Source organism: Clytia hemisphaerica, unplaced genomic scaffold (assembly GCF_902728285.1).
Source record: "Clytia hemisphaerica strain Z4C2 unplaced genomic scaffold, Clytia hemisphaerica genome assembly, whole genome shotgun sequence".
In the NCBI taxonomy this organism is placed as follows: Eukaryota; Metazoa; Cnidaria; class Hydrozoa; order Leptothecata; family Clytiidae; genus Clytia; species Clytia hemisphaerica.
Genome location: NW_027103875.1, coordinates 196,923 through 220,856, shown reverse-complemented (window position 1 = coordinate 220,856; position 23,934 = coordinate 196,923). Strand labels below are relative to the sequence as shown.

The 23,934-nt window shown below is 36.1% G+C and overlaps 3 protein-coding genes across 5 annotated transcripts in view; 2 read left to right on the top strand and 1 right to left on the bottom strand.

The window, feature by feature from the left end:
• Window positions 1-11,715, top strand: LOC136808387 (COP9 signalosome complex subunit 6-like). Of its 2 annotated transcripts, none has more exons than XM_067064925.1 (11): window positions 1-87; window positions 4,262-4,500; window positions 6,302-6,433; window positions 6,669-6,760; window positions 7,100-7,162; window positions 7,402-7,449; window positions 7,920-8,034; window positions 8,371-8,463; window positions 9,336-9,436; window positions 10,323-10,391; window positions 11,289-11,715. In XM_067064925.1, the coding sequence occupies exons 2-11, from the start codon at window positions 4,278-4,280 to the stop codon at window positions 11,358-11,360; spliced, it is 1,008 nt and encodes a 335-aa protein (XP_066921026.1). In that variant the 5' UTR covers window positions 1-87; window positions 4,262-4,277; the 3' UTR covers window positions 11,361-11,715. The 2 variants fall into 2 exon arrangements, with proteins under 2 accessions (XP_066921026.1, XP_066921027.1); XM_067064926.1 differs by lacking the exon at window positions 1-87 and adding an exon at window positions 3,496-3,780.
• The window catches only part of LOC136808393 (large ribosomal subunit protein mL41A-like), a 175,899-nt gene that overhangs the window by 104,491 nt on the left and 47,474 nt on the right, over window positions 1-23,934 (bottom strand). The gene's annotated exons all lie outside the window — the stretch shown is intronic.
• On the top strand, window positions 11,945-23,906 carry LOC136808378 (regulatory factor X 4-like). The gene is made up of 13 exons (XM_067064910.1): window positions 11,945-12,255; window positions 13,147-13,221; window positions 13,483-13,606; window positions 14,376-14,606; window positions 14,729-14,926; window positions 15,151-15,228; window positions 15,480-15,593; window positions 16,279-16,429; window positions 16,629-16,844; window positions 17,421-17,515; window positions 17,748-17,865; window positions 19,167-19,310; window positions 23,334-23,906. The coding sequence occupies exons 1-13, from the start codon at window positions 12,047-12,049 to the stop codon at window positions 23,834-23,836; spliced, it is 2,256 nt and encodes a 751-aa protein (XP_066921011.1). The 5' UTR covers window positions 11,945-12,046; the 3' UTR covers window positions 23,837-23,906.

The following is a 23,934-nucleotide window of genomic DNA, read 5'->3' as shown; positions in this document are numbered from 1 at the left end:
AACCACTGACCTAATTTCCAACAATACAGGCTGCAGTGCAGTAGGCTGCTCAAATCATCTCAGAATATCGAAAATATCGTTTTAGAGGTATTTATCTATCTATCTATTTATCTATCTATCTATTTGTTTTAGTTACATTTAAGTTACCGTGACGCGTGAGATCGGGTAACTTGCATCAGTTAAGGCGCTTCTTAAAATACAAAATTAAATCAAAACATAAATGGTAGAGTAGAGCTGCAAGCGGAGCTGCGTAGTTCATTTGTTTTGAAATTTTGCTGCTTAGAATTGGTCAGTCATCATTTGAGGGGGCAGGCTATGCATGTTTTAGCCTCCACTCACTGATGCAAGTTACCCGATCTCACGGTACTGTTCGGCCCATTCTTGCTACTGTGTTTAAACGCATAAAAATAATGTGGTCAGCTACCAAGTTCGGGTCATGTGGTTTGTGACTTTTTCAAGTTCAAATAGTCAAGTGCAGGCGTGCAAAATTTGAGGTTTTCAGGTGCAAAGTGCAGACAGTTTTTTAACCCCAAGTGCAGATCTCCGCTATTATTTCCTCAAGTGAAGCTAGTACCGTGAGTGGTCCTAAATCCGACAGCCCTGCCTAATTCCGACCCCCCAAATAAAGGTTATGAAAAAAAATTCTATGTTTACAAACACTCAATCTCCAAGTTGATGAAAAGCGGGAAAATCATAGCAAAATATGTGCAAACGTACTGCATGAATACTTTGTCTGCTTCATTATTCTTATAAAAACAGAACACTCAAGGGGACAGAGATGGATTTCTATTATCAACAGTTTACAATAGACCTTTTTTCAAAGAGGACGTCCTGTTGAATAATTATGTAGTCCAGCAGAAAAACAATGATAAAACCATGCATAATTATTACAATATGCATGATACAGTAATTATGCATGGCTCTAACATTGTTTTTATGGCTGGACTACATAATTATTCAACAGGACGTCCTCTTTGAAAAAGGTCTATTGTAAACTGTTGATAATAGAAATCCATCTCTGTCCCCTTGAGTGTTCTGTTTTTATAAGAATAATGAAGCAGACAAAGTATTCATGCAGTACGTTTGCACATATTTTGCTATGATTTTCCCGCTTTTCATCAAAATAATATTTGTAGAAGATACCCCAAAAGCTTCCTTGTAACTGAAATCTATTTTTATCAGCGTGTGTTATGAATTTGAGAAATTGTGAAGAATTCTAGAAAAATAGAAATAGAAATAGAAGTATGTTTGCACATATTTTGCTATGATTTTCCTGCTTTTCATCAAAATAATATTTGTAGAAGATACCCCAAAAGCTTCCTTGTAACTGAAATCTATTTTTTATCAGCGTATGTTATGAATTTGAGAAGCTTTCATGATTTCTCTTTAAAAATTTCGGATGTAAATATTTTGACAAATGTTGTTTCAATTGGTGTCGGGTAGATTGTAAATGACTACCAAGGCGAAAATTTTTTCAAACTGCGGAAACGTTTAGACGGGGGTATGGTGGTTCCATTTAGACGGGGGTTCTGTTATTATCAGTTAGGTAGGGTCAGGGTTGCTAGTAACGGCTTGTCACTGTGCCTGGTGCATACTCGGCGCCTTGGGCCCCGCAGGGTTGCTAGTAACGGCTTGAATTTCAGTCAGGTTAAAAAAGGGGTACTTTTACCCATATTACAATAACATTACCCCCGTCTTTTTTGTCTCTATAAGTATTTACAAATTTTGTAATCTGCTGTGCGAGTGTGGCTCAAGGGATAGCGCGCTGGGTTTCTGATCAGAGATTCTTTCATTTGGTGGGTTCGAATCCCGGTCAGGTCGATATTTGGAGAAAGTTTGAAATATGGAAAAGTTAGTAGAAATCATCAGAAAACAGGTCTGAGAGTCAGAAAATAGAATAGACGAGGAGATAGAATGGAAGATAGGAAGTAGAGAAAGTAGAAAAAATCCCGGAGAGTCATTTACAATCTATCCACGACCATTTCAATTGACTTCAAATTTTTTCCATAATCAGACATACCGACTTGTAGTCAGGCAGCTGAGGTCACATAAAAAAGTGCAGTAGCTACAAAGTTTGCGAGCAAACTTTAAACAGTTGTTTTCAATAGATACGACCTTTCTGAACACAAAATCATCAACTGGACAGTGTGAAAATAATTACCGGACGCGTCCGAAAATATTTTCGTATTTGATGACGTCACAAGCAAAATGAAAATTTTTATGAAAAAAAGCATAGACATATTATATACCAATCGACGTGTTTTTTGACGTAGATTAAGAAAAAGGTCAGTAACTATGTCTGAAAATTTGATAATAAAAAGTTAAAAGCTTCCGAAGTTTTGATGACGTCATATTTACACTTTCTTTAGGATCGATTTTCTCGAGTTAGGTTGAGAAATCATATATATCCACTTAAAAGTCTTCTATATCGATTTTTGAGAGCTTTTGAATGGCGGTCTTAGATTTCAATTTTGATAAGTTTGAATTTTTGATTTTTTTTTCGTCTCGGACAGGTAAAATTGACGTTACGGACATAAAGGAAAAGCGTTCTAACTTTTTATAGCAAAATTTTCAGATATGGTTACTGACCATTTTCTTAATCTACGTTAAAAAACGCTTCGATCGGTATATAATGTCTATGTTGGTTCTCAAAATTTTTTCAGTTACCTTATGGGCACGCATGACGTCATCAGGTACTAAAATATTACCGGACACGTCCGGTAAGTAATTTCAACAACTCCGGTTGATGGTTTCTAGATATTTAGGTTGTATATTTTCAATTAAAAGTGGTTTGGGATTGTTCGCACCCCGTCCAATTTTTTTGTGACCTCAGCTGCCTGTCTATTGCTATCTGAAAATATCAGTTAGAAAGTGAGGCACCCTCGGTGTAGCGTGGTATTTCAAATGAAAAAGTACTATTTATAATCTTAGAGAAGAAATTTCTTATAACTTTACTAATGAAAACAATGTTTTTCATTTTTTTAAATTGTCATTCACCAATGTTTTACAGACCCTCTTGATAATTAAAAGTTTTTAATCGTGAACGATAAATGCAGCAGCAGAAACATCGGCTAAGAGGAAATCCAAATTTCACGAGTTTGTAATTAAAAAAGTTAAATTTCATATCAAATTTTAATGTCAGGGACAGAGATATCCAGCTCCGCTATAACATATCCCTGTTTTGAGTGGTTTCATTTTTCGATTTCAAGCCAACATCTTAGCAACGGGGTGCTTGCCCATAGTTACAGGGGTTTGTGCAAAAAACTACTGAAAAGTAAACATAGAAAATTTTCCAAATCCCCCATTTCGATTAATGCAATGAAATATGAAACTTTTCTATGTTTCCCTTTTTTGCACCTATGTTTCAAAATGAAAATATTTATTCAATGATTTTTTACGGCACTTTGTTGACAATCTAACTCTCGCATCAAATTCCTGCTTTCTTCAGTAAATTGAAGATGAGAAAAAACGTAAGCCACGGATCACGAATTGAAACAAATATATAAAGGGTGGGATTTTACAGCCGTCCGTCGTGCAAGGCACTGAAAGGCCACAGGTGCCAAAAACAAGGGCCGTTTGAAATGTGGCAACCTCATTGGTGGAAATTTGATAAACAGCTGCGAAGGAGCGCTGGGAAACAATCAGTAGAAGAGACCACTGTCGTTTTTGTTGCAGATTTCGATATAAACTTCTGTCAGGGATTACTTGTCAATGCACATGTACACATGTGTTGTGTCAACTTGTCAGCATTGTATTGTTGTAAAGGGAAAGATAAAAGAGGTAAGACTAGCCTAGTTTCTAATCCTGATAATAGGAGTTAAGCTTAGACTGAATATGAAAGCTTGAATCACTGATTGAAAAAAAATTATTCCTCTGTGACCACTAAGCCAAGAAAAACAGTTTCAACCTTTCTATCAATTTCAGCTGATAAAAAGAGTGTCGGAATTAGAGGAGGGGTGTCGACATTAGACCAAATGATATTTAAGTTTTGTATTTCTGTTTTTTAAAAAGAAAATCAAGAGTTTAAGAAAAATCATTATCTGATTTATTTGACTAGTCTGTTTTTTTTTCTATTCTAGACCCTAGATAATGCTAAAAAATATGAAGGAAAGATCTCGTAAATGAACTGAAATGAATGGCTTTTCCTTGTTTGAAAATTTTTTGTATTTTAACTTCAATTTTTATTGAAAAAGGTATTAAGGTATCCAAATGTAACATTTGATTTCAAATCTGCATTATAAATATGTATATTTACTTTCAGTATGATATGTAAATAAATGTTTCAACAATCAAAACGGCTAAAAATGAATGACGAAAGCTCAACTGAGATGCCATCTTCATCATCTGTCGCTGATGGGGTAGTCCCTGAGGCTGACAATGAAGAGTTCCTTGCTACTGGAGTTCCCGCAAGTGTTACTATTGCACTGCATCCACTTGTTATCATGAATATATCTGATCATTATACCCGTATCAAGGCCCAAGAAGGAGTCGTGCCTAAAGGTTTGTAATGTTACTAATTACATATATTTTCATTTGTTAAAATTTAAAATCCATATAAAGCTCTACCCAGTGTATCGAGCACTGTTTCAACATTTGTTTTCAACAATGGTATAATGTTACTATTATCATGTTTTGATCATCATTTGCTAATAGGTTTTTGCGATCATTTCTTAAATGAAAGATGTATAAAAGAGCATTTAGAACAGTTCTATTTGTCAATTTGAGAATTGGTTAACACCAAAAATGAAATGAAAATTATACCCAAAAACAAGTCTGTTAAATGACGCGCCTTACGCGCCCACACGCCTTACGCGCCCACGCGCCCTAGGCGCCTTATGCGCCTGAATTTCGACGCGCCTTATTATCGATGTTCCCTAAATTTTTGACGCGCCTTACTTACTTGCCTTATTACCGACGCACCCTGAGGCTAAGTATCAGTAGATAACTCAGGACGACGGACAAATTTTTGAAGCCTTCGTTCGCGCTACGGCACTTTTCTACAGGCTAACCCGAAAGCTAGGCAGACATACCCCGGGCAAAAATATCGGATTTGCTCTAGAACAAGAAACTGAACGGAAACGTGTTCTAGAGCAAACCCGATATTTAACCTCGCTATTAGTTCTTTTCAAAGCAAGTAAGGAGTTGTGTTTAATGTCAGCATATTTACTTTTCTTATAAGCATCTTCTTTATAAGAAACCAATCAATAACTTTTGATTTGAGGGGATTAGGCTTTCAGTAAGCAGTATTTTCAAAGCAAGTAAGGGACTGTGCTTAACGTGGGCATATTTATTTTTCTTATAAGTATCGTCTTTATAAGAAACCAATCAATAACTTTTGATTTGAGGGAATTAGGCTTTCGGTAATTAGTTCTTTAGCAAAGCCAGGAAGGAATTGTGCTTAACGTGAGCATATCTATATTTCTTTTAAGCATCGTCTTTATAAGAAACCAATCAATAACTTTTGATCATACCACGTTGATTTTTCAAATTTTACAATTTCATATTACATCCCTAAGGCTAAAAATTGCAAGGATAATATTTCCTTTTCCTTTTTCACGGAAATAATATTTATCCATTGAAATAAACCCCTTTTAAGTCTATTTTAGATATTTTCCGTCCAAGATCTGATCAACCCATTTTTATTAGGCACCTGAGAGTAAATTCACGTGAAAAAAGTCTGAAATTTGGTCCGTGAATTAATCAATTGTAACAAGACGATACTATAATCCCAAGTACACCACAATCGATTACATTTTTAAACTAGCATTAACTATCGCTATAAGGTAGTAATACTGCAAGGCACGTCAAAAATTTAGGACGCGTTGATAATAAGGCGCGTAAGAGGGCGCGTCAAAATTCAGACGCGTGGGCGCGTAAGGTGCATGGGCGCGTAAGGCGCGTCATTTAACAGACTCAAATAGGTTAAGTTTGTTTTATGATTTTTAAATTCAAGCACAAGAACCGTTTTACAATAATTATAAGATACACATGCTCAATAAGCGAATCATATAGCTATGATGAAATATGAATTGGACTCTTCTAAGACTGGTTTGTTTAAAGCCCGGGGGCACTCGACTTAAAAAGATTGTATGTGTGACCCAAAATTAGCCTTGGAAATTGTTGACCATTTGTTGACCAAGGTAAAATGTGGTCAGATTTTCCAAATTTTACACCCTTAGAGTACAATTCTTTCCAAGGCTTGGAAAAAGGACCCTTAAGGGCTGCACGTACGGTAGGATGTTCACCTTTAGTGCCCCTCCCCCCTGGGGTTTAAAATAGTAACAGCCTTTTTTCATTTCAGTTTATGGAGCACTGTTGGGGAAACAGAATGGAAGAAATTTGGAGCTTTACAATTCATTTGAATTACAACATTCGGAGAATGCTGAGGGATGTGTTATTGAAATGGAATATTTTCAAAACAAAGAGGAACAGTGTAAGTAGATTACCTTATAAAATTTTTTACTTCCGTAAAATGACACATAATTCACGTTTTAGCCAAATAATAACTATTAGTTTTGCAGAAGATAAAAGCTTTTAATATCATTGAGCTTGGTTTAGTTTTTCAATTTTTCGGAGTGCAAGATAAGTGACATCATAACATTATGAGGTTTTTGAACAAGTATTTTGCAAACATGAGTTTACCTGCCATCTTCCCTCCTTTCTCTTAGTTCGTCAGGTGTTCAGTGATTTGGATTTTCTTGGATGGTATACTGTTGGTTCATCCTCTGCTACTGAGCAAGACATTAAAATACAAAAACAGGTTTGTGCAATGCTCTCCAAACCAGTGCTGCAACTTTTCCGTCTGTAGACAGAAATCTATCCAGTTGAGAAACAAATTCACCATTTATGGCTTGCCATTAATTATGAAGATCTTCCCCTTCACCTTTTTTCATATTAGCAAAGCTCTAACCCGACCTTAAGAATGAGAGGGGTTTCACGTATACCTTGAATAATTCTCTTAATCTAACATAAAGTAGACTTGGAGAACTTTGGACTTGAAGAACTGTCCTTTGGAATCCTTTTAGTTCCAAAGTTTTCACTAGCTTTTCACTAGTTTTTTTTTAAGTGCAGTTGAACTTATTTGTTTCTCTTTTTTTAGATGATTACTGTCAACGAAAGCTCATTACTTCTAAAACTGGATCCTTTATCCAAATCATCAAATGTAAGATCTCTTTTAAAGTAACCACATTTGACTTATCTTGAACAGTTCTCGTTTATCATTGTGACAACAGGTGACAATGATTTCAACTTGCATACTATCAAATGACCTTTTTGAGATCACTGAAAGACATTTCTCACGAAAGGGCTACAAGAAAAATAACATTTTGGTAACAACCATCATGAAAATGTTCCCTATAAAATCACTTCCCAAACACTCCCCCATTCTATTTCTTTCTTCAGCTTCCGATTACGATTTACGAATCTATGATTGACATCATTGACCAACAGGTACTGAAAAATTCTAAATATTTGAGCCGCTCAACTGAGTTATACAAGGGATTTTTCTAAACACTTTTTTTATGTTCGTGTACCGGCCAAAATACACAATCCAAAATATAAAATATATTTTCTAGCAAAATTAAACTTGTTTGTTGTTTACAAACAAAAATCTCTAATATTATCTACATATTCAAAATATCTTTGGAGCTGCACCTTCTGAACACCAACCAAACCCCCAGCTTTATAAATATACAGCTTTGCGGAAAAAATTCCCTTTTAAGCATATTAGAAACTCAATCTAAGTTAACAAAAACGGTCCAGCTCAAAGTGCTTAGAAAAAGCTCTGCTTATAGTTATACCCATATCTATGAATATGATCTTAGCTTAATTTCAAATTCCCAAAAAAAATGTTTTCTGCAAAGTATCATTTTTTTTTCAAGCAAGGTTTATTTATATGCTCTTCTTTTCTTCTCTCCTAGCCTAGAATGCTCTTCATCAAAGTTCAATACACTTTAGTGACTGAAGAAGCAGAGAGGATAGGGGTAGACCACGTTGCTAGGGTTTCCACTGCCGCTCAATCAGAGATCTCTCAAGGTAAGATAAACGAGCCTGTATGGTATGTGTACTCACAAGGCAAAAGAACAAGTTTATAAAATGTTTGTTTAGGATGTTTAGTAGAATTCTATAATTCGAATATAAAGTAAATAAATAGACCTGTTCGCCTTTCCATCCGACATCTTGAATTGTATGCAACAATCACTGACCTTTATATATACCAAACTTTGTATAAACAACAACAACTTTTCTGTTTACTTATGTTATTAACGTTTTGAAACTTTTTCTGTTGATAATTTTCAGTATCAGACCGTCCTGCTAAAGCCTGTCCTATACATTTTTCCCTGAATAATATATCTTATTTGTATATTTAAGTGTCGGAGTACATGCAGGTTCAACAAAGTGCGATCAAGATGTTGTCTTCAAGAGTGGATATCATTCTCCAGTATGTCAGCGCTGTCAAAGATGGTTAGTTAAAATTTTATTTTACGTAATAATCTTTCAAATAGTATTACAAATACATTTAGTGAAAGAATTGGATAAACAAAGGAAAAACAATAACCTAGACAAAGAAAATTGATAAAAGTAGCATGCTGGACACACTAGGCCTGAAAAAAAGACGTTCTAATGAGATACAAATGGAAGATGGAAAAACCCTGAGAAGCACTGTATTTAAAATATAAAAAAAAAAGATCAGTTAAAATGCCATATTCAGCACTCTTTCTACTTATCAGGTCTTTGCTAAGCGACTTTCAATGCTTTTCTCAAAAATGACACTTTTTTCAAAGATGGTCAAATGAGTCTTCATTGCTACTAACTTCTTTTTTATTCAAATCTCTCAAAGAAATTACTTCAATTACAAATTGTCATGGTTCATCGCTAGTTTATATTTTCTTCAGTGCATATGACTTCATTGTATTTCACCGACTCAAGACTTGAATATTGAGTGTATTTATTATTAAAGGATAACTCTTACAAGAATACTATCAGGGCGATATTTCAAGTTTATATCACTAGAGATATGAATGCCTATTCTCTACGAATGAAAACTTTTATATAAAGCGGGTGGGTTCCTTTACGTGTAAGTAAGTGTAGCGACTGTACTGTAGTGGTAGAGCATACGGCTACGGTGCGCAAGGTAGTAGGGTGGCGCTCTCTCCTACCTTCGGGTAGATAGCTATCAAAATAGGAGCCTTTGGGTCGCTTCCGACGACTGCACTTGCAAACTTACTACTGCTACTTACGAAAGTTCAATAAATAACTCACATAACTCACATAAATAGTTCACATCGAAAAAATTTGCATATGCAATGAAAAAAATCTTCAATTTAAATTTCCAGGACATATTCCGTTAGATCAGAGTATTATGCGTCAATGTCTGAGTCTTTGTCAACGCTTGCCGGTGCTCAACACCAAAGAATTTCAAGGAGAATTTCACGAAGTAAGAGATTGATCATATATATTATTTTTAGAGCAAATAAAACAGGCAAGGCTCAACAGAGTTGTATCTTTATTGCAAGAAGAGGATCTACTTTAATCGTAAAAATTTTAGCGAGACTAATTTTAGCGTATATTAGCGAGCCAGGAAAATCTTGATTTTTTTTGGATTTATTTTAGCGAATCACGATTTCAGAAAATTTCGCGTGGATAAATTTTAGCGAATACTCGTATTACATCATTGATTGAATTCGTTTTATAGCATTTCTTTGCACTGAAACCCTTCCTATTGATAAAAATGTATCAAGGCAATATAACCAGAAATTTCGCGTGGATAAATTTTAGCGATCTGATGATTCGGCGTGTTCTGGCGAGATTTATTTTAGCGAAAATAGGGAAAACTCGTTAAAACGCTAAAATTAGTCTCGCTAAAATTTCTACGATTAAAGTAAGTAGAAAAAATGAACTGTATAAAAATAAAACATTGATAGAATTTTTCTCAAAGCCTCGGGACATTTTTCGTCAATCGGAAATATTAAATATAATTTTCTTGTCCATTGTTTTGTGGTCAAGGTCAGGGTTGTCATTTATTTCATCGAGAATTTTAATAATTATTGTGATAATTGCCACGCTCACCCACTGTTTAATTAGTGCTAATTACAAATTTCATAGCAACCAAGAATAATTTGTATATTTAAAAAAAAAAAGAATTAAATATATAAAGCCAGAGATAGCGTGATCCAATTTAAAATTAAAACAAAAAACACATTTTCTTTCAACAATATTTCGATAATGTATATAATTTTATGAATATGTATCCAATGAAACTTATTTCAAATTTTTCATCAAGAAATTAGTAGTAATGCCCTTTCTTTCTTCTTCCATTTCAGCAATGCAGTGACATCACATTGATGTCCTACTTAGCAACCATCACTAAGGGATGCAGTATCACTAATGAGGTATCTTTTCGATTTACCCGAGACTTCAAGAATCTGCACATGATTTATTACACTAGGACCATGTTCAGACGTTACGGTTCCGTATCATTCAGAAACAAAACGATTCCGAAACAAGTGTGAACGTCAAAATTCGAAACAGGAAAAAAGAGACAGATTGAAACGGTTTCGCTCCACTATTTTCAGTGGAACGGAACTGCTCTGTTTTCTTTCTTCGAAACGTTCTGAAACCAATATGAACACTCTCGATCCGTCTGAACATGTTCTAGGATTAGATTGAACAATAGGTTTTGTAGTATTGTATTGTAGAATCTCTGCCTCAAAACCTGTTTAAAATAAAGACTGGTAGACACTGATACTGCTAGACACTGTTTTCCGTCCTTCTGCGTCCTCTGAACTCTTTTCAGCTCAAAACCAAAGATGGTTCATCAAAGATAAAGAAAGGTCACTGAATTGCAGTCTGCAGAGATTCCCTGGCCTTGAGACCTCCATGGGAGATAGTTATAACTCTTATGAATGTGTCTCACTTCAAGCAAAAATACTCCCTTAGGGTATTTACGAAAGGAATACAAGTGATTTTTGCTTGTCAGATTACCACTGGTGTTTTTTAAAGAATTTCGGTCCATTTCAAGGACAGTTTTTTGCATACACGTTTTTTATAAGAACATCCAGAATTTTTAAAGCCTTTGGATGTCCTTTTGAGTTTTAAGCCTGAAAATGTTCTTAACATGTTTTTATTTTCATTAATTTTAAGTCCTGAGAGATTGGGTGTTTACAAAGCCTTAAAAATATTCTTAACTTGTTCTTAAAATATTCTTATATAGTTTGTTCTTATAAAAACATGTATTTTTTGGTAAAGGATTTGCGAGTTTACAAGCAATTGTGTTTTATTTTCTTTAGCTGATCAGCAAGTTCAATGTAATCTATGACAAACACGGAAGCAGTCGGAGAATGCGTGGATTATTCTTCTAAAGCGACAAAGAGGAAGATAATGAGAAAGTTGGTGTTCTTGAACTGATGGCCATTCTGGTGGAATCAGGACAGTTTTGTTTTCCTTAATTGCAGTAGGCTTGATACCCGATCGAATTCATGCTTACGATTTGCAGCAACTGTTGTAGAGTATGAGATGACCTGAACGCCGGAGGAAAACGAAAATATTTCCTTTGAACACTTTATAAAAGAAAGATGAAAAGACTGGAACACTTTTTGTACATAATGTTAATTTTTCAACATTTTTAATTATTGTTAAGAATTTCTGATTTCTTTCAACAACAAACATTATATTTTCCGTTCAAGTTTGAAAGTGAAAAATAAGTGAAAAGATTCATTGAAGATTTCGGATAGGTTTCGGTAAACCAGACAAAATAATACGAGTTTTCATGATAAGCAGAGATAAATTTGCTTTCATTTACTTGGAGGGAGAACTTTTCTTGTACATAAAACATGACGTCAATTAAAGGGATATTATTTCTTTCAAATTATTTACAAGACATCCATCCATGTTTAATTAAATCTCAATTGCTTGCTAGCACACGTGGTCTGTTGTTTAACACCTCTTTAATAACCGTTGGTTATGAATGGGATGTCTTTTGAATGTTCGTTTGACGTTTCCTTTTTAATGAAATACTTTTCGATGTTTGCCTAGCAACACGTGTTCTATGAAAGACTTTGAATTCGTAAATGAAGTGAATTTCTTTTTCTTTTCTTTTCGTTTATCTTCTTCTTTACAAAAGCACATAGTTTCGAGAGGTCTGTCAACAGTTGCTTGGAAGCACTTCAAAAAGACTCCATCTCTCTTCCAACACGAGAAGCAAAAAATACCAAAAATATCGCGAATTGGCTGCTATCATCCACCTAAAACCAAAATGTAAGTCTTATTTATTTCCTGTATTCACCTTCGTACAGTTATCTCGACTGTCTGGCCCGACAGTTTGTCGAGCATCATTTTCTAGCCTAGCTACCTAGTAACGAACAACCTTTTATCTTTTCACATTCTATCATGTACGTCGTGCTATCTCTGGGAGACCAGCCATTACATTTTTGCTCCCGACATAAAAATGCTTTTCTGAAGAATTTTTTCTACCTCTTGCTTAGCAATCTCTGAGAAAATATTTCTTGTTTTTTTGCATTAGAATAATATTAGGATCTTCTGAGCAGTTCTTTTTGTATTTTGGAATGAGGACTCGAGTCAGATGCTTCATTTAATGTCGTACTTGTTCATGACCAAGAGAAAAATGATTCAACCTAGATCAAATTCAAGATAAAACTTTGTCAAGACATTTAAAACTAGATTTCTGATTGAGTAAGCTTGTCTTACGATGACACCCCTGTATCAGTGCCCCGTGGGACTTTAGTGGAAATGGTAACAAAGGGAGATACTTTTCATTTTGAACTTGGGCGAAGATTTTCAGGCAAAAATTTCAAGTGTGGACAGAGTTACACTAGGAGGTGTCTCTATGCAAGAAATCAGTCTTACACTTTTTTTACAAGAAAAAACTATAAAAGAACATTTTAAGGCTACTCAGACTTAAAAAACCCAGTTTCTTAGCAAAAAAACACAAAAATACTCACAAAATGGTGAAAAAAGAACATTTTAAGACTTCATAGACTTAAAACACCCATTTTCTTAACGAAAAGCACAAAAATACTCACAAAATGGTGAAAAAAGAACATTTTAAGAAGATTATTACATCCGAAGGCTTCAAGAATTTTGGATGCTCTTATAGTAAACAAAAACACTTTGTTGTTCATATTATAGGATGAAAGGTATGAGAGGAAAACGTAGTGGTCAACTCTCATTGAGCAAACTTCAATCACCCATCACGACACAATGGTAGGTAGCAAGTAATATTCTTCCCTTGTGCTACTTCAAAGATATTTGTTACCCGACTTTAACTCAATCCCTGGAGCGTCCTGTATTCACAAAAAGCATGGTTAGGGCAATAAAAAGTCTCTTGAAACCTTTTATAAGGACGTCTTTTCAAGAAATTTATCTTTTTGGTGGCCGAGATCTAAAAGTTCAGATATTTTTATATATAATCCGGTCTGAAATCGGATTTGAGGATTTTTTTTGATTCTTATTTCTAACATCCAGGTTGAATGAGAATTATCACATTGAGGACGGGTTAAGTTTGCCCAGAAGTTCCCTTTACACGCATTACTTGGACTTCTGCACCAACAGTCACATCATGCCCGTCAATGCTGCCAGCTTTGGAAAGGTGACCAACTTAAAGGCCGGCGCAAATGAATCCAACATTTGATCCAACATTACAGGCATCGAAATAAGGAATAGAAAGTGCATCGCAATTTTTTGATAAGCATGATTTTTTATCCTAAAATGAATCAATTTTCAATTTTTAGCTTATTGGAATCATGTTGGATGAAGTTTGATCGCCGTCAAATTTTCATCCAACATTTTTTAATGAGATTGACGTCACTTTTATGTTGGTTTCAATTTGCGTAATCATGTTGGATGAAAATGTTTGACGTTTTTGCGCAAATCACTTTTCATGCAACTTTTCGAATTTTTCCACGTGACTTTTCGTCCAACATACAATGAATTTGAAATGTTGGATCAAATGTTGGATTCATTTGCGCCGCCCTTTATGTCTTTTCATGATACAGTCAGCTAGCAGTACACAATCTTGGTCGCTCTAACATTTGTTGGCAAACTTCTTTCGTAGTCTCAAACTTTCTCTTAATCTTAATGTTTGAGATTTTTCGAGATTATGTCTATTTTAGAGTTTATTACCACAATTCTCGTCTGCCAAGGATCGTGGCCATAATTTTGTGTTTTCTTTTGAAAGTTAGATCCTAGATTATTATTTTACATCGAAGCGTCTGATCGCCTCTAGGGTACTCTTGGCTGCTCGCGTACTCTAGGGATTAGTGGTGCTCCTATAAAACTTATGATTTTCTTGAGGTTTGTTATTTAGACTGATTTTCTCGGAATTTATCTTCATTTTTATTACCACTCTCTATTTATAGATTATCCGAAACACGTTTCCCAATCTAAAGACGAGACGTTTAGGAACACGTGGTCAATCCAAGTACCATTACTACGGTATCACCGTCCGAACAACGTCACCATATTATCACATGGTTCTCCAAGAGCAACAAGAAAGTGCAAAGATGGCGGCAGAAGCTGCACAAAAAGCAGCGCGAGCGGCAAAACTTGCAGCAGCGGAGAACGGAGGTAAACCTCCCGCACAGAAAAAGGTTAGCTTCTGAAACTTTTGATCTGCAATCTGAAAAAAATTGAAAATTAAGCAAACAAACAGAGGATAGGGCGTTCATTAAGTTGATAATACACAGATAACTATCAATTTATTTTTTCTCAGAAATCAAAACCGAAATCGAACCATAACTCAACATCCTCCAATAGCAATGCTACTTCACACCACTCCTCATCAGCCAATCACACAAGAGATTCCATTGATACCAAACCTTCCACCTTACCTGTCGCTACTGGTAATCTCTTACCGGATTTCCCTTCGGTCGAAATGGTTGATGTCGAGGATTCAACATTCAGAGAACAGGTAATGAGGGTAGTGAATGAAATCTTCTTCTTTTTCAAAAACATTACATCCCTGCTTCATATCTTAAAGATGAAACAGTTTTCGAACAGTTGTGTTAGTCTTGTACCACTACTGAATCGGGATATTTTTCCAGAAATTGAATTTACCCAACATTAAACAGTTTTCTTTGAATTCGCAATTTTTCCCACTTCATCATGAATTACGTCATCTTACTGTTTCTTTAGATCAAAACTTTCCTGATCATGTACAAAGCCCATTGTCAGCGTATTTTGGACACCATTCTAAGAGCTAATTTCACTGAGGTAAACGTTTATAGAGGGAAATGGCTGGCTGTTAATTGTGTCCGTAGTATTTTTTTATAAGACATTTTTTCTGGGCTTGTAACTATAGCGAATATGAATCGAAAACTGCTAGCAAGTGTCATGTATAGCGCTCAATAGTGTTTATCCTACCCTTAAAGTCAATTTTCAAAGAAATCCGCAAACACCCAGCGTAAATATGTCATCATCTGGATCCTTATTTACCTTTTCCAATCACATTTCAACAATTTTAGGTGCAGAATTTCTTGGTCCACTTTTGGCAAGGTATACCATCTCATATTGTGGTCATCTTAACAGAGAACATCGTCATTGAACTCATTGGACAATGTGATAATACCCTTTACAAGGTAGGTAACCTGAGAACAGATCGTATTGATATTGTAAATTTCCCCGTGGTCATAACTGGAGAACATGTGTTTTTTGCTTCCTCGGAAATGCAACAACAACAAGTGGAAATGATATTTGAGTTTTACTTCCCCAGCCTCACTATAAGTGACGTAGCGATAGAAATTCAATCACCTCTATTTCCAACGCTTAACCCAATCAACCCTTCAAAGCAATTCCAACCAAAATCAAAACGTAAACAAATGAAGTCATCAGAAAGTCAGGGTTCAGGAATCACCCACAAAGAGTCCATATTTTAAAGTTTTAATCTATGACTTCAATGTACCGTCAACTGTTTCAACTTGGGACTATCTGACAAAACATAGGACGGTAATTTGGCCACCATTTCATCGAACCTCCAAAGTCATTTGTTTTGAGTCGATGAACGGCGTATTAAAAAATACACAATTTCTCTTTCGCACCGAGTAGGTTTTTAAATCATAATATGAAAGTTGTTCCGTAGTGGAGCATATTATGACAGAAAGTATGATTGATAAACTTGGTGGAGTTATCAAAACAAATTTGTCAATGAGATTTAACAGTAAGTGAAAATACAGGCCAGAATATCAACAGTCCCATGTTTCGACCAATCGTCCCAAGTTAGAGCAGTTGACAGTAGGAATTTCATATCCTTTCTTTTTCCCACAGGCGATTGGAAGTGTTTTGGTCCCTTCCAGTTTACAACCTCTACCACCAAGCTTAACACAAGCCATCCAACAATTTGCAAAAGATATTTCAAATTGGCTTCAATTGGCTTTACTCCACATGCCTGAACAACTTCAACAAAAGAAGTTACTCGGTAAGAAAAATTATTGTGTAGAAAGAGCTTTAGTCGAAATATAGTCAGTACTGTATTCACCAGGACTTGACAAAATTCCTCTCCAATATTTGAAAATAGATGAATCTTTATTGTCCCTCTCGATTCTATGATAATGCTTTCTTGTTGTCTGTGGTTAACGTGATCTGTTGAATTTCTTAGCTTTTTGAATTTCTTTCAGTTGCCAAATCTTTTGCCCAGCAACTGGTGCGCTTAACATCGCTTTCACATCTCGCGCAAGCGGCGCGGACAGTGATGACAAACGTAGAAGTTGTAATGCAGATGGCCATGGACTTCCATGAAATTCCTTTCGATTACGTAATCAAGCAAGTGACCTGGATGACGTCATCATCACCGACCAGCAATAGACACAACGAAGAAGAAAGAATATATAAATGTAATTGATGATCAGCGTGACGATGATTTCTTTAAAACTTCTCTATTTAGGGTGTTCTCTACTAATCAATCTGGTACTTACTCTTAGGTTCCAAATTAACGCCACCTTATTTTTGGGTTTTCGCAAGTACAATTTCCAACCCCCCTGGCAATTAGGTCCCCCGTTAATTATAATTTTGAATTTTAACAAAATTTTTTCCAACCCCCCCCCCCCCCCCCCAACTTGTGCGCGCTTCAATCGCACTTTTTCGAGCAAAGTGGTCAAATAAAAAATGAAGTAACTCCATTGGTGCGATCTGACGTAACGGTTCAAAAAAGTTTTTTTATCGAGCGCGCATTACATTTTTATGACGTAATCTTTTTTTCCAAGCAAAAAGGATTGAAGCCAAAAGGTGCGATCGCAGCGTGTGCAAGTGGAGACCAGCCTTTACTCTAAGGTCCCGAATAAATATCCCCAACCGGTTATGAATTTTCTGCAGGGGTGGTTACTTAAGCATCAACTCTCACTCTTACAATCGCGAATCGTGCAATGTTATATTTTCCTATTCTCGCGTTTTACTGTAATTTCTTTACACAGATTTAGGTGAGATGTATCTTTTACTTGAACACCAAGCCCCGATTGAAGAATATGCTGACTGGCTCTCCGCCATGATACAACAATGTGTTGTCAAGGTACTTAAATAATTACTTTTATTGATCTTCTCTTTTGGTAGATTTGCAAAGATGCAAATAACAAATCAAATCACGCCTCTCAGAATATTGTTACCATCTTTAAGTTTCAATTCATCCTAACTGCTCAAAGGTTTTCACGGTCCTTGAGACAGGGGTTCAAAGAGATGGATCCTAATGAAGAGTTACTACTTCTTTTCAATATTTAAATCGTTCCTCTTTTTTCTCATTCTAGCCTAGTGAACAAGAAGATGCATCTTTTCAAAGCTTAGCGCAAAACTTTTTGTTAAAATGGTCTTTCATCACTTCCAAAATCATTCAAGAACTCACCCTCAGAAGCGCAAAAAGCTTTGGTAAGTCTCAGTGACAGTGGTAAGTCTCAGTGACAGTGGTAAGTCTACCATTAAAGAAACGAACTTTTCAGCTGTTAATTCCCCCTTCTCGAACCATAAAAGAAGTATACTTTAAGCTGTACACGTTTTTAGCAAGTATAACATTTACAAGTAGAATGTGACCTTTATTTTTGATATATTTCAATTTGTTAAAATTTAAAAACACACTTCTTCCAGTTTTATGCCTTATGAATTTCAAAACATTAAATCTCTCGAAAAACGAATGTATAATACCGTGAAGTCGGGTATCTTGCATCAGTGGAGGGAAACTTGTATAGCCCTCAAATGACTGACCAATCAAAGCAGCACAGTTTCAAAACAAATGAACTACGCAGCTCCTCTCGCAGCTCTACTCTACCATTTTTGTTTTGATTTAAATTTGTATTTTAATGACCAGACAGGTCATTCATTAGGTCATTCATTTGAGGGCTATGCATGTTTGCCTCCACTGATGCAAGTTACCCGACTTCACGGTATTACCTTATTGGTATATATTTTCGCGTGTTACAAATTTTCGCGAATCGCGAAATCTTTTTGAAAAAACGTGTTTCGCGTGTATTAAATTTCGCGATTGCCGACTTCTGGAAAATTTTCGCGTGTATTAAATTTCGCGATTCACTAAACTAGGTATTTTCAGAAAGTGGGAATATAAAGCAAGAAAAAGACTGATTTTGCTTGAAACAAAACGTTTTTGATGTAAAAATACTAACAAAATAGTAAGAAAAAATTTTTCGCGTGTATTTAATTTCGCGATTTTGTAATTTTGAAAAATTTAAACAGTATTAAATTTCGCTAAAATTGACCAAAAAACTCGCGAAATTAAGTACCCGCGAAAATTTGTAACACACGAAAATATATACCAATAAGGTATACATTCGTATGCAATTTACTATACTTAATGGTTGATCTTCAAAAAAGTACTTTGCAACATGCATTATAAGGCTCACAAAATTCATACGAAATGCAAAAAACTAATTTTATTTTTTCAATGCAAAAAAATACTTTTATTTTTTTAATGCAACAAATTAATTTTATTTTTTTAATGCAACAAATTAATTTAATTTTTTTAATGCAACAAATTAATTTAATTTTTTTAATGCAACAAATTAATTTAATTTTTTTAATGCAACAAATTAATTTTATTTTTTTAATGCAACAAATTAATTTTATTTTTTTAATGCAAAAAATTAATTTTATTTTTTTAATGCAAAAAATTAATTTTATTTTTTAATACAAAAAATTAATTTTATTTTTTCTCATAGGTTCGTTCCACTTACTGCAAATGCTTTTCGATGATTACATTTTCTATAAAATCGAATCTTCTGCTGATATCTCCGAAGAAATTGATGACGTACCATCGTTCGAAAATCGAATCCCGTCTTTTGTCATGCGCAATAAAGGCGAAGGTAACTAAATTATAGTACTTACGTGATGACTTGTACGAAAAAGTTTGATTATTTTCCCATTTTCTTCCAACCCCTCCCATTTATTAGTATTTCTACCTGTCAAAAGATTGCTCTCAGGCGCCTAGTAAACGGGGGGATAAGGAAAATCCTAAGTGTAGTGGTCTATTGTTCATTCAAATATTTTTTTTCTTTGATAAGTCTCATGGGGAGAAAAAAATTGAACTTGGCTCAGAATTTCCACTTGTTTTAAATGAGTCTGCTAAATCGCGTGCCACGCGTGCCAGCGTGCCATCGGTTTTTAGGCGTGCCAGCGTGCCATGCGTGCCAGCGTGCCATGCGTGCCAGCGTGCCATGCGTGCCATGCGTGCCTTCGTGCCAACTGTCTTGGCGTGCCAACGTGCCAGCGTGCCAACGTGTCTTGGCGTGCCAGCGTGCCTACGTGCCATCCAAATTTTGGCGTGCCATCCAAATTTTGGCGTGCCATCCAAATTTTGGCGTGTCATCCAAATTTTGGCGTGCCATCCAAATTTTGGCGTGCCATCCAAATTTTGGCGTGCCATCCAAATTTTGGCGTGCCATCCAAATTTTGGCGTGCCATCCAAATTTTGGCGTGCCATCCTTATTCCGGCGTGCCATCCAAATTTTGGCGTGCCAACCAAATTTTGGCGTGCCAACCAAATTTTGGCGTGCCATCCTTATTCCGGCGTGCCATCCAAGTTTTGGCGTGCCAACCAAATTCCGGCGTGCCAACCAAATTCCGGCGTGCCATCCAAGTTTTGGCGTGACAACCAAATTTTGCGTACTTTTTCAAATTTTCAGAGTCTTTATTTTCCATGAAACATTAATTGTTATGCGATATTTTGAAATATACACTTACTACGGTCTCTTACACGTGTTAAGGTACGGCAAGTGAGCGGAGTAAGAAAAAGAAAAAGTCAAGAAAAATGATGACTTCTGAAAATTACTTTAGCCCTTGGACAACTATTTAACTAAGCTCCTTATTTTTGGTTACAGCTCCTGACCACTTGATTTAAAAAGGCAAAAACGGTAACCGTAAACTCATGAGCTTTTTGGCTATTTTGAAGTTTTAGGTTTTCAAAAAAAAAAAATTCCAGAAAAAAACTTTTTCAAAAGGTTTCAGAATGAAAAGCTTTTTCAATTTTTTAGAACAGTAGCGTAGACAGGGGTGAAGAAAGATCTGCGTATGAGAGTAGATTTTAGAGTCTGCTAAATGACGCGACTTACGCGCCCACGCGCCCTAAAATGTTACGCGCCCACGCGCCTACGCGCCCTGGTAATTTGACGCGCCCTAAAAATTTGACGCGCCTTAAAATATCGACGCGCCCTGGTAATTTGACGCGCCCTAAAAATTTGACGCGCCTTAAAATATCGACGCGCCCTGATAATTTGACGCGCCCTAAAAATTTGACGCGCCCAGATAATTTGACGCGCCCTAAAAATTTGACGCGCCCTAAAATATCGACGCGCCCTAAAAAATCGACGCGCCCTGATAATTTGACACTACCTAGTAACTGACAGTAATGAGATTGATCAACCTCGTTCCCTGCGCATTATCAGCTTTTTGATGCTTACTGATAGCGCTAGATAATAATTCTCTGGCGTCAATCAGTAACGTAAATAAAGCCTGGGATACACGGGGACGAGGTTGGAGATTGATTTGAATTGAACATCAGAGTTTTCTCCATGTCTCATAAAGAATGTGGTTCTTATCCCAGTGTCGTTCTATGAGCGATTGAGGATAAAAACCTTTTTCCTGAGTATGTTATTACCAAGCCATAATTCGTGTTTTCAGTACATGATTTTTTTCTACGTCACTGCAGTAATCCAATTATTATTTTAAATCACTCTTTTCCAAATTGAGATGTACATTTAACAAAGACAGCGACAATGGAAAACTTTTCAAAAATTCCCAAGTCAAAGATGATTACAAAAAGTTGGGTTTTCTGTGAAGGGACAAATTTGTGCATTTTCCCCTGTAAATTGAATAGAAATAACGTGTAGCATGCACAAATTCTATGAAATAGACTAATAAAGCGTACATAAAGTGTACAGCCGATAAATGGAACGGGTCGACTTTAGGCTAATCTCTTAAGAAATGATTATTTTGCTAACACCGGCATTCTTTTATATACCAACCATGTATGATTAGACCAATCTCATTATTCCGTCCGTCAAAACCGTCGAAAACCTAAGGCACATCAAAACGTGTCGAAATCTTAGGGCGCGTCAAATTTTCAAGGCGCGTCGAAATTCTAGGGCGCGTCGAAATCATAGGGCGCGTCCAATTTTCAAGGCGCGTCAAAATCATAGGGCGCGTCAAATTTTCAAGGCGCGTCGAAATTCTAGGGCGCGTCAAATTTTCAAGGCGCGTCGAAATTCTAGGGCGCGTCAAATTTTCAAGGCGCGTCGAAATCATAGGGCGCGTCAGGCGCGTTAGGCGCGTTAGGCGCGTGGGCGCGTAAGGCGCGTAAGGCGCGTCAGAAATATGAGGGCGCGTGGGCGCGTAAGGCGCGTCATTTAGCAGACTCTAGATTTTAACGTCAAAGCAGTTACCTATTCGTGACATAGAAACATCATTACTATGTCGTTTAATCTACTCTCGGATACCTAAAAGCCGGGGCGCTATAATTAATTTTTCGAAAATTTTCCATCCAGGATATTTTTATTCCACCCCCCCCCCCCTCGTATATTAAGTTTTGACATCTTTTCCAACCCCCGGTAGGTACCTGAAACTAAGCCAATGTTGCTTCATCCTTGTTTACTCTACTGTACAAGACTCCAAACTGGTCAAAACGACTGAAAATGGCATAACATCTGGAGGTAGTTTAACGTTGTTTGGAGCATTTAAGATAAACGCTTTTTTATATAAGAATATCTTCTATAAGAATATCAGGATGAAACTCAAAAGTCCAAAACTCTCAATATGATTATTTCTCATGTTTGTAAAATAGTCAAGTACAAAAAAGTAAGAACATGTTAAGAATAATTCACCCTCAATTTTGGCAATTTCTTAAGAATACTTGACCGTCATCCAAAAGTACACTACACATTTTTTTATTTATAAGCATAACGCGTATAAGCATAACAAAGCTGGGATTCTGGCTCGAATACAATGGATTTATTGTTTTAGAACAATAGAAAATTAAGCATATTAAGCATATGTCCAGCCTCAGCTTAAATTACCATATGCTCAAGAAAAAAGCATAACGCTAAGTATCTATAAAACATATATTATATATAAAGCTGAAAATGAGATTTTGCTTTGTCAAGAAAATGACAGGTAGACTACTGCCTTACGCGTGGAAGGAACACGTGTATCTCCTTCAAAACTTTTAAAGTTATGTAATGCTCTGTTCATATAAAAATGAAATTAATAAAATAATAATAAAAGTACTACAATTTTCATATCTCTAAAACAGCTCTCTTGGAGCATTTAATGTTTTTATTGCATGACAATCTATATCCATTTGCACCGCCAGCATCCTATTGAGCATGAGAAAACATCTTGTTGTAAATTGGTGTATACACCTCATATTTTGTGATAATGCCATTATTTACATAATTTAAGTTTCATTACATAAAATAACCTTGAAAATGCTTTCCCACTAATTTTGAGGGAGTCCATATTGGGGTCCATATTGGGGGGGGGTCCAAGTTGTGTCATCTTCTCCCCCAAGCTTTACCGAAATTTCGGTAAAAATTCGGACGAGAACGCCGAAATTTGAATGGCACGCCGAAATTCGGATGGCACGCCAAAATTCGGATGGCACGCCAAAATTCGTATGGCACGCCGAAATTCGGATGGCACGCCGAAGTTTTAATGGCACGCTGGCACGTTGGCACGTCAAGGCACGTTGGCACGCTGGCACGTTGGCACGCCAAGGCACGTTGGCACGCAGGCACGCATGGCACGTAGGCACGCTGGCACGCATAGCACGCTGGCACGCGTGGCACGCGATTTAGCAGACTCGTTTTAAATACATGATTGTCTCGCTCTTTCAGGTTACACAGATACTTCAAATAGCGCATCTCCTGTTTATTTTCAAAACCGATACGAAAACCTAAACAACAACAATATTTCACCGCCATCTGTCCCGCCAACATCAAATTTTCCACCCGTCTTCAATTTCCCTTCTAATTTCTTAACATCGTCTAACGGGATGACTGAAACGCCCACGCGCTCAAAATCTGATTACGAAGGCGACCAAAACAGAACTGGAAACTTGAAGTATGATCCAATCAATTCAATACCTAGACACGACCAAACTTCGGAGGTGCTAAAAACTGACGAAACATTTTATTCTGAGGACTTAGAACTTGTAAGACAGTTACAAGAAAAGACAAAATCTTTAATGGACGCATCTTCAAAGTGTATCGATTCTACGAATTCGTACGATTCTATTTATTCGAATTATTCGGATGACAACTCGATTCGATCAACATTCGAAAAACATTCCACGTTTATGAACTCTTATGATAATAGATATCAAAGTTATTCAACGTGAATTTTCTTTAGTTCTATTTTGTAAATATCTGATTTTTTGAACTTAAAAAATAAATCATCATTCTACTTTATATTGACTTCTTGTCAGTGAGTCAAAAA